The sequence below is a fragment of the Vicia villosa genome, linkage group LG3 (genome assembly GCF_029867415.1).
Source record: "Vicia villosa cultivar HV-30 ecotype Madison, WI linkage group LG3, Vvil1.0, whole genome shotgun sequence".
Lineage (NCBI taxonomy): Eukaryota > Viridiplantae > Streptophyta > Magnoliopsida > Fabales > Fabaceae > Vicia > Vicia villosa.
This window is the reverse complement of record NC_081182.1, coordinates 212127943-212144936: the sequence shown is the minus strand read 5'-3', so window position 1 is coordinate 212144936 and position 16994 is coordinate 212127943. Positions and strand designations below refer to the sequence as shown.

The window sequence follows — 16994 nt, the reverse complement described above, 5'->3', positions numbered from 1 at the left end:
GACAGAAAAATAAACCTTGTACTATCCTAGAGTTTTTTGTAGCCCTAGAAATAAAATTTAATATAATAAGTTCCTTTCAAGCACGAGTACTGCGTCCAGCATAAGACATACATCTTTTGGCAATTAATAAATATAATTTTTAATGTGAGGTGCGAATTAATGCACGATGTGTATGGCTTAAAATATTTTTTGTGGCAATCAAAGGATGTTTTTTTAGGTTATACCTCATGTGTGAGGGACATGAATCTTAACTAGATCCGTGAAGTTTGTGTTTTATGAGCTTTCGTCACTACATGCGAGTGATGTGCAAGGCACGTGATTTATGTGATAGGAACATGTACTCGAAGTTAGTATATTAATATAGTTTGAGACTATTTCACATGATTGTTTATGTTTTTTATTCTCACACATCATTGTTCTTGGTGTGCTTGAATCCTTCATTTTAAAACAAGTGTCACCTACTATGGTGCAAAGGATCTCCTTTTTGCAAGTGAGTATCATGGATTCTTAATGAAATATTGAGAGAAGTTTACTAGAGTTAATGATTTTAGATTATGGAAAGTAAAAATGAACGCAAATTTGATTCAACAAAACTATGCATAAGCATTAAAAAATATTTCGATCGCACCAAGTCGAACACAAGAAGAGAATACTGAGATGATGCATATGGTCGAGAATGTCATTATCTTATGCCTTGGAGATAATTTATTTATGGAAGTCACATGGTAGAAGACAATGAAGGAAATGTGGTTCCAACTTAAATAATTAAATAATTGTATATGACTAAGTCATTGGCTAATAGATTATGTCAGAAACAATAACGTTTAGGAGACAAATTTAGATGGTGGGAAACAAATCCGTTTAGGAGAAATTGAAGGAATTTCACAAAATTATTAAGGGATTGCAAGAAATTAAGGTAAAGAAGAAATATTATTTTGGACAAGGTTCGATTATCTATAAGAACCAGTGAGTTAAACAAGATGAAAAAAATGATGGTTGGTGATAGGTAAAGGCTTCAATGTTTTAAAATGGGGAGCGAGAGTATGGCAATTAACTAGAAGCTTTAGAGTTGTAAAACAGAGAGTGTGAAAGCTCACTAAATCTATGTCAAGTAAACAATATCTGTAAAGGTATAAGACTAACTCTCGACTTTACTCATGAAAATCACACAAGCATTTTTTACCTTTTGGAAAATCTCTCTCTCTTTTTATTAAAATCACCAAAAAAATTATACCTAGCTAATTGTCTAAAAACTCAAAAAAAATTGTATGAGTGCATTTTTACACTAAATAATTGATTAGCTCTTAGGCCTAATAGATTATCTATTTTTGTAACACTTCATAATCAACTATTAGGGTTAATATTTGATTAGTAATCGCTCCTTTGAAAAATCTTGCATTTTTGGACTAGATAATTGATAATGTCACTTGCTTAATCAATTGTCAGAATTAAAAAGGCCCGTGAAACTTTTGCTTTTAAATCCAAATTTTGTTATATAAATAGAGGGTTCTCCTTCACTTTACAATACACCAAAAAACATATTTTAGATATCCTCTCACTCTCCCCTCTCTCTATCTATTTTCTCACATTTGTCGTAGTACTTTTGAGAGTGAAGTTTTATATTTGTGAGATATTTTTTAGTCTAGAGACATCTCATTGGAGAATTTTTTTGTTGTTGTGAGCTAAACCATGTGAAAATCCCTTGTTTGATTGTCAAGATAAACTAATTAAAACCTCTATTTAGGTGGGGAGGTATTCGTAGTTAAAAATCTCAGTCGATTTCGTGAGTTTAGCCTGGTGCTAAAAGCTCTATGTTGGTTATGGAGGTATCCATAATTAAAACTCTATATTGGTTGGGAAGTTAGCCATTGTAAAAAATTTATATTCATGATACTCAATATTTCATCCACACTTTAAGTCTCTCCTGCAACTTAGCTAAAAAGAAAACATAAGTAAAGATTAAGTGGTCAAGAGAAAAAGAAAACATATTTTTTTTAGTACAGATTATAATTCGGTTATTATTTAAAATTCAAATTTTATTTTAATATTTTAATTTAATTATCAATTTTTTAATTTTCAAAATGAAAATTTTTTTAGAATTGGATTTTTTTTAAAATCAGTTATATAATTATAAATAAATTTATAATCGATTTTATAATCAATTTTGATTGAAATGTGATTATAGTTATAAAATCAAACCATTTAAATAGTTTAAAAATATAATAGTTTGGTTTCTAAAAATAACAACCATGCACACTCTTACTCCCAAACAAATCAAAAACTTTGTTAAAATTCTGACCACTTTTTTTCTTCCATAATACTATCAATTCATTTTGTGTTATTATATTCTTTGAAGGCATGTATAAAACTATTCGATTGTGTGCTCTTAGATCATTTGCCACTTACATATAGTGATATCTTCTAATATAGATAACAAAAAAAAATATTGCACATATATATATATATATATATATATATATATATATATATATATATATATATATATATATATATATATATATATATATATATATATATATATATATATATATATATATATATATATATATATATATATATAATTGTTGACTAATTTACTAAATATAATTAATAAAGGAGAATAATATATATAATCTTACAGTTCATGACGTCTTGCTCAATTACAACTGAAAGAGACTTGTGCTCAAGCTTGAATGTTAGAGACTCCAAATTCACTTAATAATAGAATATATTATTTACCTTTGTGTTTATATGTGTGCTTCTTAGTTAAGCAGATACACAAAGGTTTTACATTTTGAGCAAGATATAGATTAAGTAGCTCTTAAGTGTATAAGAATGAAATCTTCATTCTTTCTCATCTTCACAAATGATCTTTATTTGTTGGGCCTTGTTGTTTTGTTGATTTAGTGATCTTATTCATATATTATTTCTTTTTACTCTCCTAGTCATATGTGAATATGTCTCACTCTGCTTTCTTTCCTTCTAACACACAGTAACCCTTCTCGATAGATTAAAAAAAATTTTGAGATATTTATAAGGACCAAAAACATATTTAACTCTTTATTTTAAGCATAAACACACTGAATTAATAAAAAGGTAACTTCAACTTTCTTAGAAGTTATACAAAGGACTACAAAAATTTTAAGTACTAAAGAGACACAAATAATCAATTGGCTTCTCTTAAAACACAAACATCTAGCTCATAGAAACACTAAATTGTTTAGTACACAGCGAGACCTTACTTAGTACATAGAAATAAGATCTTACAATACATATAAATTTAAAACATAGGACAACATTGAAAATCACGGGAATGACATAGGCATTAATAAACAAAGATATAATCTACATTCGGGTATCTTTTAACCATCCATCAAGATAAACTAGCTTGGAGTCTGGGGTGAATTTTTCATTCTCAGCTCTAGTATCTTTCAACCATCCATCAAGATAAACTTGGTTGGAGTCAGCGGTAGATTTTGGTTTCTCTGCTCGGGTATCTTTCAACCATCCATCAAGGTAAACGTGGTTGGAGTCAGATGTGGATTTTGGTTTCTCTGCTCTAGTATCTTTCAACCATCCATCAAGGTAAACTTGGTTGGAATCAGAGGTGGATTTTTCTTTCTCTGCTCGGGTATCTTTTAACCATCCATCAAGGTAAACTTGGTTGGAGTCAGAGGTGGATTTTGCTTTCTCTGCTCGGGTATCTTTCAACCATCCATCTAGGTAAACTTGGTTCGCGTTATGGGGGGACTTTGCTTTCTCAGCTCTGATATCTTTCAACCATCCATCAAGATATACTTGGTTGGAGTCTGCTGTAGATTTTGTTTTCTCAACTCGACTGTCTTTCAACCATCCATCAAGGAAAACTTGGTTGGAGTCAGATATGGATTTTGGTTTCTCTGCTCGGGTATCTTTTAACCATCCATCAAGGTAAATTTGTTTGGAGTCAGGGATGGATTTTTCTTTCTCTGCTCGGGTATCTTTCAACCATCCATCAAGATAAACTTGGTTGGATTCAGATGTGGACTTTGGTTTCTCTGCTCTAGTATCTTTCAACCACCCATCAAGGTAAACTTGATTGGAATCAAAGGTTGATTTTTCTTTCTCTGCTCGGGCATCTTTTAACCATCCATCAATGTAAACTTGGTTGGAGTCAGAGGTGGATTTTTCTTTCTTTGCTTGGGTATCTTTCAGCCATCCATCAAGGTAAACTTGGTTGGATTTAGATGTGGACTTTGGTTTCTCTGCTCTGGTATCTTTCAACCATCCATCAAGGTAAACTTGGTTGGAATCAGAGGTGGATTTTTCTTTCTCTGCTCGGGTATCTTTTAACCATCCATCAAGGTAAACTTGGTTGGAGTCAGAGGTGGATTTTGCTTTCTGTGCTCGGGTATCTTTCAACCATCCATCTAGGTAAACTTGGTTCGCGTTATGGGGGGACTTTGCTTTCTCAGCTCTGATATCTTTCAACCATCCATCAAGATATACTTGGTTGGAGTTAGAAATGAGTTTTTGGTTCTTTATTGGATTTTTGAGCCAGCCATCAAGGTAAGGTTGATCAACTTCTTTTTCTTCTCCAATTTGTTGCTGAAGTTTTATATATCTAGCAAAACTTCCTTGACCATTCTACAATACAATTGAGTAAATTGATGTTAATTAGTAACATTTGGATGGTATACATGACAAAAAAATGCATGTGTTTTATAATACACATTATGACGCACAGTTAAGAGAAGTTCAAGATAAGCACATGAATACATATTATGAAAAAATTTAGACAAAAGCAATTTTTTTAAGTTTCATTACTGAAAAAACATTATTTTATCAAATTAAATAGAACTGCTTGATTGTGAGTGACATTGATGACTGAAATAAATATGAGAAATGATATATTATGATGAATAAGCAATGTAAAATATAATTGTAAAAGATACAGACATACATGTAAAGTTAGTAACTTACAATCAACAAGAGCAAAACAAAAGGAAGGAGAGACATAACAACTTTGTGTGTCATTGCTTTCTCTTATGTGATAGTAAATGTGAAAGATGTATTTGAAGTAGAAGTGAGATAGTCTATTTATAAGCGAATAGAAAGGAAAAATACAAATAATGGGGATATTAAAGTTTTGTTTGGCAAAATATATATTTTTTAAATTACAATTTGTGTCTTATATATTATTTATAAGTCAATAAAAAGAAAAAGAATAAATAATAAGGACTTTGAGACTTTGATTGGCAAGATTACTTTTTAAATTTACAAGTTCAATTGTCTAAAATTAATTTATTTAGTACAATTACCTTTTCACACATTTAAGTGTGTTTTAAAAAGTGATTAGCTTCAAAGAAATTAAAATAAAATTAATCAAACATACAAAAATTATAAAAGTGATTTTTTAAAATATTAAACCAATATGTTTATTTTGATAAATTACTTCAACTCGTTAAAGTTTCATTTTCTTTTAATTATATAAGTATAGTGATAATAATTATGATTATACGACAATTGTGAACACTTGATTCTAATTTAAGATATGATATCTCACATAATATTATTTTTATTTTTTAGAAGACTTAGAATATGATACAATTGTTAATTTATTGAAATTTCAAAATGAATATATTTTTCTAAATCTTGAGTGTAACTTTAAAAAAAAAAATCAAAATATTACTTAAGTTAATTTTGTTAAATTGAAATAAAGATATAATACTGTCGGAATAGAGAAAACATATTCTATGTAGTATGTGCTCAGAAGTAGGCGGAGTTCACATCATAGATTTATTATGTATTTTAGGAATTCACTACATGCCAACAATGAATACAAAATAGTGTCACATGAAAAACTAAAAAAGTGTGAAGAGACTTGCATGCTATTTAAACTCACATGTTCTTACGTAGAGCTAGCATGCTTATGTAGTTATAAAAAAATATATATATATATTATTACAATAATGAGTCAAAAAGAGAAGAAGTTAAACACGGTTGGTTTAATATTAAATTTTCAAATTTTACTATAAATAATTGATAATCAAACATGATGAAAATAACTCTCCAAATAAATTACGAGTACCCTTTCCCTCTCATAACTTCCATTTAAAATTAAGATATATTGATTATATACGACAGTAATATTTTAAATTTAAAAATGAATTTTTAAGATGTAGAATTATTTATTAAATTATTATAATAAATTTATTTATTTGTTTATTTTAAATTGATAAAAATAAATATTTTTAATTATTATTAAAATAATCTTAAATAAAATTTTATTAACTTTAATTTTGATACAAAGGATTATATTATTGCAATATTTTTAAATTATTATATTATGGTCATATTCTCCCTCCTCCCTCCGTCTCATAATAAACGTTTTAGTCGAATTATGCCACTACAAAAAACTCCTCCCTAGCCAACTGAAGTTGTGACGTGATTATCACGTGACTAAAAAAAACTATTGCGACGTGATAATCACGTCACTACTTTTTTTCTAATAAAATAATGAAAATAAAGTTATATTTCTTGGGTGTGTCAGAATTATATAAAGGAAAAAAAATTGCAAAGTGGGAAACACATCGCTATAATAAAATTAAAAATTAAAAATTATAGAGGCATTATGTTTAGAGAGAGGGAATTTTGAATTTTAAAAAAAATTAGTTGTGAAATGGTATACACGTCGCAACGTTTTAGAGGGAAAAAAGCCTAAGACAGAATTGACGTGGTGCAGACTGGACAATAAAGTTTTTGACTGTTGGCGTGTGTTGCGACGTGAAATACATGTTGCAAAGTTGTGACGTGAATTTCACGTCGCTGATTGGTTTATAGGAACACGCGTTCCTGACTTCGCGTCGCTGAAAGAATCTTTTTATATTCCATCTTGGATGATACATTAAAGGCAAAATACTCTTTTTGGTCCCTTATGTTAACCTCAGGGTTCATTTTGGTCCCTTAACTTCAAAAGTGTCATATTGGTCCCTTAACTCTTCAAAAGGTGTCGTTTTAGTTCTTTTTGTCATATTAGCGACCGATTTTTGAGTTTTTCTGTCGCTAATGTGACAAAAAGGACTAAAATGACACCTTTTGAAGACTTAAGGGACCAATATGATACTTTTGAAGTTAAGGAACCAAAATGAACCCCGAGGTTAACATAAGGGACCAAAAAGGGTATTTTGTCTATATTAAAACAATCATACTTAAATCCTCCTCAACAATTAAATACACTAATGTTGGATGATACATTAAATCAGTTCATATAATTGTCTATGGCAAAATACCATAATCTTCATCAATAGGACAATACAACAAGATTGGAAGAGACAATGAATCAGTTCATGCAAGTGACTATGGAAAACCATAAATGCATAGACGTTGCAATAAAAATCTGGCAGTGCAGACTGTTCATTTAGTCAAGGATCTACTTAATCTAAAAACCAATGTCAACACTCAAGCTAACTCAAATGAATACTACTAAGTGAGTGAAATTGGCATTGATGAAGAAAATGAAAAAGTTGTTGTTGAAAAAGAAAATGGGAAAGAAGTCGTTGAAGACTGAAACTACTCATAATACATGTAGTCATTGAAGATTAAAACTAACCATAGTACAAGTAGTCGTTGAAGGTTGAAACTACTCATAGTACAAGTAGCAGTTGAAGATCTTTAGCTAGAACATGTAAAGTGAAGTTTAAGCTCAACTAGCATAAAGACGTTGAGACGAGCAGAGTAGAGTTTGTGAACAGTTGGAGAGAGGAAATGCTGAAAACTTTACTTTCTTGATTAGACATAAAGTAGTCATACATTGTCACAAGATCTTCTTTGGATAACTTTTGACAAGAGACTTCTTGTAGACGTTTGTTGAAGCTTGAATAGAGTCGTTGTTGTAACACCCCGAAGTCTAGATTAATGATTTAATTAGTTATTTAATTGATTTAGTCTGAATATATGAGTAGTAGGATTTATCTGTAAATATATGTGGTGTTTTGGATAAATGTGACGTGTGATGTCTATGTGTGATGCATGTGGGATAATATGGGTTAAGGCGTTAATTTGAATAATATAAATATTTAGAATTTCTAATTAATATTATTATTTAATTAAATAAATAAAGATAATAGTCTGGTGTAGAGGCTATGAGGGAAAGGTAGTAACTTGTAAGAAGTTAAGTGAGGATAATATGGGTCCAAGGGTTAAACTATGAAGAGTAAGTGTCAGTGTTCATTCTGTGCAATCGTTAGATTTTGGAAGAAACTGTGAAAGAGGGCTAAGGCACGAAGAGAAGAGAATCAACCGTGGAGCATGAAATAAGAATCTAAGGTAAGAGGTGTCATTCTTGTCATTATGATTGATATGGGTTTAGGTATTTATAGGTTTGTGTTTGGAGTTTTGATTGATGATGATAACATGATGATTTTGTTGGAAAGTGATGCAATTGTGAAGTTGTTGCGATGAATGGATGCATATGATGTCAAGTATGATGTGTTGTCTTGTATGATGATCTTGATGAAAAGTATTATAACTACCATGCTTTTATGCCATAGATTTATTATTTGAGAGTTGTGACTTTGAGTATGTTAATAGCGATTTAGAGATGATAAATTGAGGTTGTGAAGTGTTTATTTCCCTTGATTAGAATACCATATGATATGATATATTTTGGGGATGTTGGAGGTCAAAACTTGGGGTTTAGGGTATGTTGGAAGGCTGAAAAACAAGAGAGAACATACAAAATTGCATAGAAAAAGTGGTTTTATGGGCCCTGACATGGGCGACCGTGTCATCTCCCTAGATTTTGCGGTGCGAAATCGTTGTAGCCATAACTTTTGAACCATAAGTTCATTTGATGCGTCGTTCGAAGCGTTAGAAAGCTAACGCAATGAACTACACTTTGGTAAAATAAAATAAACCATATTATATATTTTTCCAGCGATTATGCTAAGATAAAGTGATTTGTTTATGCATTGATGTAACATGTTGTATGCTTCTTATGATGAATTGATTTGATTATGTCTTTATGGAATATGATGTATGTTTCTTATGACGAATTGATGTTGTTATGATGAATTATATAATGATATTTTAATGATTACATAGATGATGATGTGTTTTGACTAGCAGTGATCATGTTTTATTGTGTTGATGTGCATAACACATTCATGGCATATGTTACAACATTGGTCCAATGATGCTGATTAGGACGATTGGTCGAGTGATTGCCACAATCCCATAGTGTGGATTTATTGCAATATTGTGAAGTGCTCTGATTCCAAACGGGAATCGATCATATTGGTGGGGATCTTTGGAGAACAATGATCGATTTTCATGGGAAAATTTTTCTCTATCTTCATAAATTCATTTATTGCTTTTCCACATCACTGCATATAGTTTTGTGAGATCGTTTCAAGCCTATGTTGATGATTAATTTTTAATGACCGTCTCATAAATGTTGTACATTTGATATTAGAATAAAACTAGACATATCAAAGATAATATATCAATTCAATCTCGATTTACTCCATCAAACTCACAATAGATAATTTATGTGTTCTCAAATTATTTAATAGTACTTTCGGTATAATATACCTACAAAGTTTATTAATCAAACCAACATCAATAACAATACTATAAAATAATTTCATTCAAATGCAGCAGACGCAGGAGGGGGAGGATCAACAAGAAACTTATCAAGAAGTTGATCAACAGACATGTAGTTATAATCAGGATATAGTTTTGAAGCTTCAAGATCATCTTCTCCAAGCTCAAAGTTCATATCACCCTTAACAAATATGCTATGAACAATGGAAATTGGAATATCTTCTGGAGGGGGCAAATCTGCATCATATTGAACAAATTAATCAATTGTTAATATAAAAATAGTAATATCAAGTAATTTTTTGTTATGATACTCTTTGAAGTCTTACTTTGTGATAGCTTAATAATATCTTCCTCAGGAACAAAAACTTTGTTAAAGTTTTGGCCACTTTTTTTCTGCCATAGTAATATCAATTCATTTTGTGTTATGATATTCTTTGAAGGCCTATACACAACTATTCGATTGTGTGCTCTTGGATCATTGGCCACTTTTATAGTATACATAGCGACATCTTCTTCATAATTTAGTATAGCTAACAAATAAATAAAATTTTTTGCAAATATATATTAATCATTGACTAATTCATTAAATACAATTAATAAAATAGAATTAATATTCATAGAAAAATATATACCTTTAGTTTCACCGTTGCCGTAGACTGAAATATCTTTATTGTTTTCGTATGGACGAAGCAAGAAATTGACAAAGTATGCACCAAAACAATTGGCAGAGACAAAAGTATAAGCAATTCCAGCTGCTTCGATTTCTCTTCTAATTTTTATTTTCTTATCAAGAAAAGCTTGAAATGGAGGAAGAGGGTGGATTCTATCTTCTTCAACACCGAAGTCTGATGGAAGGAATCTCTGCATGAAATATACACTTATAAATAAATAAAAAAGTTTCATATTAGAAAAATGAACAATAATTATTTAATTATCATTTTTCTAATATTTGTATTTTAAAATATGTCCACTTACAATTCTCATAGTATGATTAGACTTATTTATAAAATAACTTTGTTTTCTTAAAAATATTTTGTTTATTTTGAAACTGAATTTTTTTTATAAAAATATTTATTTAAAATTTAATATTCAATAATTTAGTAATTAAATTTAGATATTTATAAAGAATTAATTCAGAAGTAATTTTATTTTTTTAGAAATTATTTTTTAAATATTTAAAATAAACGAATAAAATTTTAAAATTATTTTATATTTAGACAAAGCAGTAATCACTACTCATAAATGTTTTTTATAAATATAAAATTGGAACAAACAATTCAAGCTCTATATAATTTATTTGCATTTGTCTATCGTGGTAAAAAATAAATATAAAAATAGGTCATATCTTGAAGAAATAATTTTTTAAAAAATATTAAAAACAAATTTTTACATCAAGTAATTTTTATATTTTTTAGAAACTATTTTTTAAATATTAATAATCAAAGAATAAAAAAATTTTTAACATATAGACTTTGAAAATATTTATCACCTTGATATTGCCAGCAACTTTGATAGCATCTATAATTTTGAGTTGCTCCATCACTTGAGGATATGGAAAGGTACATATCACAATGTCTACTTGCTTAATCACTTTCAATATCTGCTCATGCTCAACTTCTCCCTACAAATAATTATTTATTGTTGACATATACTTATTTATCAATAACTTAATCAAAATAAATTATTTAATATCATTATATAAATAGAGATATAGTTAAGAATTATGAATTACCTCCACAAGTGTTACTCCCAAGGACTTAAATTCTTTGCAAAGTTGTATCTTAGAAGAAGGAGTTTTTGCATTGATAGGATGAGTATACACAAAAGTTGGATAACCTAAAGAAATACTTGCTTTCACCATATACTTTCCAATGTAACCAGTTCCACCAAATACAAGAATCTTATTCATCTTACTCTCCATTTTGTATGTGTTATGTTATCTATGCTTTCTATGTGCAAATGCCTATATATCTTATAACTTGAAACAAATATTTATAGTGAAAAATTATCATCTATCATTAGACAAATAAACTTACAATACAAGATGTGTGTATGTACAACAATGACCAGAGTACATTTTTGAATCAAAATATTTCAAAAGTGTGACATATCCATGCATTGAGCCGCCATGTACGTGACTACATGACAAACACTATGTATGTTTGTTTTAGAATTGGAATAAGATGAAGAAAAACTGTATTGGAAGTGTCAACAAAATGAGGAAATGTCAACCTAAAATATAGCCTTTTATAGACCACATGTCATATATGACCTCAGCTTTCTACTTGTAAATGTGGGAATGAAGTCAAGCACTCATCATACATGACCTCAGCATTCTTCTAACAAAACGGGCGATTGAGTTGGACTTAAAATTATGGGTTATTACCATTTTACCCTCATGCCATAGGTTATTTTTGGTTTACCCCCTGTAAATTTTTTTTTTTTTGAAAAACAACCTTGCCATTTCAAAATACTAACTTTTTAGCCCCTAAAGTCAAAATCCGCAGAAAAATTTGCAGGTTTCCTGCGGAATTTCTTTCGGATTTTCCTGCGGATTTTGACTTTAGGGGCTAAAAAGTTAGTATTTTGAAATGGCAAGGTTGTTTTTCAAAAAAAAAATTTACAGGGGAGTAAACTACAAATGACCTATATGACAGGGGGGTAAAATGGTATTAACCTAAAATTATCAATTTTTCATTTCACTCTTATATATTTTCTTACTTCATCTGAATTTTTGTAAATGTTTCATATTTTTTTTAAGGTATGTTTAGAGATGCATCTCTCAATATATATTTTTTTTTAAATTAAAAAAAATAATTCAGAGATGCATCTCCGAACTAGGTGGACATATATACAACTCACGCTATAACACTTTCTTCTTTTCATTCTTCACTCAGAAAATACATTTTCTCTCTACCTCAATATAGCCATTTGAAGTTTCCACTAAAGATCAAATTTTGAAGCTACATTTGTTTATTTTCTACCATTTTCAACTCCTTCCACCTATTTCATCCAACATCAGAGCTTTTTAATCTCTCACCAACAAATTTTTGAGTAAGTTTTTCATTTAGTTTATTTTGATTTTTCATTGATCTATTAGCTCACATATGTTAGTTTTGATGCATTACATAGCTCAAATAGGTTAGCGTTCGTGTTTGGAGACTTTGTTTTTATGATTATGATGAGTTTGGTTGAGTTTTAATGAGTTAGGGAAGTTGCAAGTATGAGTAATTTCTTTGTTCTCTTAACTAAATATTTGTGGTGTGATGTGAGTGACTTTTTGTTCATTATAAGTACGATAAGTAAGACTAAATTTTGAATTGTTTTGAGATTTTCATGCTCTACGTTGGTTAATAGACTATATATATGCTATTAGATGCAATAATCTCACAACATTGATACCAACTAGAGATACGAATGAGAGTATCAAGTGGTAATATTAACATCTGAGTCGAGAAGCTATTACTGACGTATGGTTATGCATGATAGATGGGCACTTATGAAATCTACCTCTAGTAAGCTTTCTTACTGTTAACACCGAAATCTTCATTTTACTTTCTCTCATTTAATTTCACGCATCAAAACAACTATAAAACTTTGATCTACTTAATGTAACACCCCAAATTCTACCCGAAATTATAATGCGGAAAATATCAGAGTATTTAAAATTTTCAAACAACACATTGGAGTATCACATATCGACTTAAAATTTCAACTTGTGTTTCATTCACAATGATACATAGCATTCAAATTAACAGTCAACTATCAGCTTTATTCAACTAAAACAACTTGGAAGTATAAAAAGTACTTCATAGTATTCAACTTGGATTCAACGATTATAATGATAACAACTAAATCATAACAACATAGAAATGACAATATGAATATCCCCCGAGTGCTACGTATCAGAGCGGCATACCAACAAGACTCGATGAAGCGACAAACTCCCACAGCTATACTTGAGTACCTGCCCATTTCCCATGGTAGGGGAAATATCAGCAGAAAGGGTGAGATATCAAACTATATAAATAGGATCATGATAAATCATATATTAGGTAAAGAAAATAAATGAATCACCGCCTCACACAACAACAACATAAACAACACAAAGAACATCATCAATGAATAGTCATGATATCAACATATAAACATATTCAACAAGTCATCATATAAGCATCATCAACAAGTCAACACATAGGCATCTTCAATAAGTCAACATATAAGCATCTTCAACAAGTCAACATATAAGCGTCATTATCAATATATAAGCATTTTCAACAAGTTAACATATAAGCATTTATATCGTCATCTAAGCATCGCAATGTGTAATCAACAAATCCAACCAACAACAACGGACAATGACTCAAATGCGACTCAATTGTGCATATGCATGTGGTACCAATCGGAGCTTCAGCCCCCGTCACCAATTGCCCAATTCAGAGGCACAAGGCATAAGCCTTCGTCACTAGTTTGCCAATCCAGACCGTCACAGAGTATGCATATGAAATGTGACTCGACAAACAAGACAATACAACATACTCATCACAATCACATATCGTCATGAGGCATAAGCCTATATCCTAATCAATTACCATATATACAAGGTAATTCACGTCACCATAATATTTCATCTTCACTTAGTCACAAAATCATCATCACAAATATATACAACATCATGTATTACAAATCATCACAAAACATCGTGATGTTTCGACACATCATCGCAATTATACAACTTCGCATATAAACAAGTCATTACATATATATCATCATGCTTCGGCATATCACAACAAACATACAACTTCGTGTGTTAACAAAATCGTCACAAATATACAATTCGCATATCATCAAGATTATTACAATTATCATCACGTTTCGCCACATCGGCACAATTACTCAATTTCACATATTAACAAAGTCATCCAAATCAAAACCATAATTTTCGATCAATTCGTAAGATAATCTCAACATACTAATTTATCAAGTAAACCGAATCAACTTCCAATTATCAACTAATTCAATTAGACATAATATTATTTATCAAGACAACATCATTGGCATAGCAATATATTATTCTCAACATAAATATTCAACCAAATCACGATTACGGTCAAATTCTCAAGATACCGCAATTTATCGATAAACCGAATAATTTATCCAAGCCTAAGTATATTCCAATTATTTAGAATTATTGAAATTAATTCTACTATTTAATTAAATCAACCAATTAATAATCATATTATATTAATTCAATTCAATATTCTATTTTCAATTCATTTTCCAATTTACTATTTCATTCTCTATTCCAAAACCAACATTTAATATAAAGGATACTCAAAATCCACACAATTTCGGTAGGCTCGTAAAATAGCACAATTTCAACAAAATATCACTACCACATTAACCTACTAATTAAACTTAGCTACCACATAAATTTTCATCAAATTTCGGATAACTAATCATACCGCTTAATTCGGCTATTTCGGTCAAACGAGACCGTTTTGAATAACATTTTGTTCTATAATTGGCACTGTTTCACCATTTATTCACTAGTGTTTCATTTCCATCTTATATTCATATTATATATTATATAACCATTATTATATATATATATATATATATATATATATATATATATATATATATATATATATATATATATATATATATATATATATATATATATATATATATATATATATATATAGCAGTAGAATGGAACATGGAAACAGAAGGGCCATGTGTGAAACAGAACAAAAATTAAATACAGTGCACAAGTAAATGGTAACGAATTCTTTCTCAAAATCAAACAATTATTTTCAATTTCCACGAACAGCAACTTTAATAAAAATCAACAGCAGTTTTCAAACAGTAATAAAAAAAACAAAATTATCACAACACAATGACCAATCTATACCCTAAACCCACATACAATCCATCATATTCCCATTTAGGTAGAAAGAATCCCCCTTACCTTGGATTGAGTGCAGCTCTAAGAAGATTCAATAGAAATTTGGGGAAAAATGACACTTTAGAGCAACACTTTGGGTCTCCTTCTTCTCCTCTTCACAACCCTAGCCATCTTTTCTTTCTTCTTCCTCGGATAACTCTATGCTTCTATTTCAAAAATGACAAATGATACTACCTCTTAGTCACCACCACATAATAATGGGCCTAATAAAAATACACCCATAACAACTAATGTTACCACAACTAAGCCCAATATTATTTTCACACTTAATATAAAAAAAATAATACTTCCACTTATATACCATTAAAATAAAATCCGATTATTTTAATATACCGACTTATTACTCAATGCCTCATATTTCCGGTCTAATCTTAATTACTCGAAAAATTCCCAAAACGCTAAATATTAACTCATTAATATTTCTAATACTAAAAATATTAAAATCTCCGATTAAATATCAATCTGCTATCCCGAACTAATACCGACTAAATTCGACTTTAACTTAATAAATCCAAATATGCCTCTTAAAATAATACCGACCTTCCAAATTCGACTAAATCCAATATTTAAATCCTTTAGTAATTTAATTAACCAAAATATCACTTCTAATAATATTCCATTGATATAATAGTTTACTCACTGATATAACCACTTATTCACCATAATATAATTACCAACCGATAATTCTGAAAATAATATAAGAATATTTAATTAAATAAATAATTAAATAATCGAGGCGTTACACTTAACATCTTAAAAACTGTTGAAAGGACTTTGAAACTAGCAACAATCTCTATGGATACGATAATTATAAAACTTACTTTTGTGCTTAGTAACAAAATGACGTCGTTGTCGGGGACAAATGCTAATATTTAAAGACATTCTTACAAATTTTATCTATTAACATATTTTGTTCAAATATGTTTATACTTATTTGTGCATATTTCGTTTTAGTTCAACTAACCTATAAATAGTTGTATCGTAGCTTTGTTCAAATTCGTTATTGCAAGGTAGCCAAAGTGTTAAACTCTTAAATACATGAACTAACAAAACATTGGCAAAAAATTTATTGTAAGTTTTGCACTAAAAATCATTCCACGAGATATTTCCCTCCACAAGATGAAGTAATAAACTTATTAAATAACCAAGAAGAACATGACAATTTCAAAATAACAATTCCATCTTATTACTGACTTATATTACATCTCATTACTGACTTCTATTCCTATTCTTGTTTTGAAAGCAACCTATAACACCCATTTTCTAACCCCAAATATATCATTCAATCACACAGAGTAATCATGCATAAGGAAAAAGGGAGTCACATGTTATTTTCATCATAATGAAAACCTAAAACAAAACATCCAACATTCTTAATATGCAAAGATCATATTGTAACACAAATGTAAATCTCATGCTTTCATACATTATGCATAAA

General features: G+C 29.5%; 2 protein-coding genes and 1 long non-coding RNA gene across 3 annotated transcripts; all 3 read right to left on the bottom strand.

The window, feature by feature from the left end:
- Positions 1–3175: 3175 nt before the first annotated feature.
- On the bottom strand, positions 3176–5088 carry LOC131657295 (uncharacterized). Its single transcript, XM_058926712.1, has 2 exons — positions 4963–5088; positions 3176–4626 (listed from the first exon to the last, which is right to left on the bottom strand). The coding sequence occupies exons 1-2, from the start codon at positions 5014–5016 to the stop codon at positions 3346–3348; spliced, it is 1335 nt and encodes a 444-aa protein (XP_058782695.1). The 5' UTR covers positions 5017–5088; the 3' UTR covers positions 3176–3345.
- Positions 5089–9625: 4537 nt separating this feature from the next.
- LOC131657294 (eugenol synthase 1-like) lies at positions 9626–11506 on the bottom strand. The gene is made up of 5 exons (XM_058926711.1): positions 11318–11506; positions 11075–11206; positions 10218–10446; positions 9912–10115; positions 9626–9822 (listed from the first exon to the last, which is right to left on the bottom strand). The coding sequence occupies exons 1-5, from the start codon at positions 11504–11506 to the stop codon at positions 9626–9628; spliced, it is 951 nt and encodes a 316-aa protein (XP_058782694.1).
- A 1721-nt stretch (positions 11507–13227) lies between these two features.
- LOC131593440 (uncharacterized) lies at positions 13228–16152 on the bottom strand. The gene is made up of 2 exons (XR_009280978.1): positions 15560–16152; positions 13228–13552 (listed from the first exon to the last, which is right to left on the bottom strand). It is a non-coding gene; the product is annotated as an uncharacterized LOC131593440 (long non-coding RNA).
- Between the last annotated feature and the right edge of the window lie 842 nt (positions 16153–16994).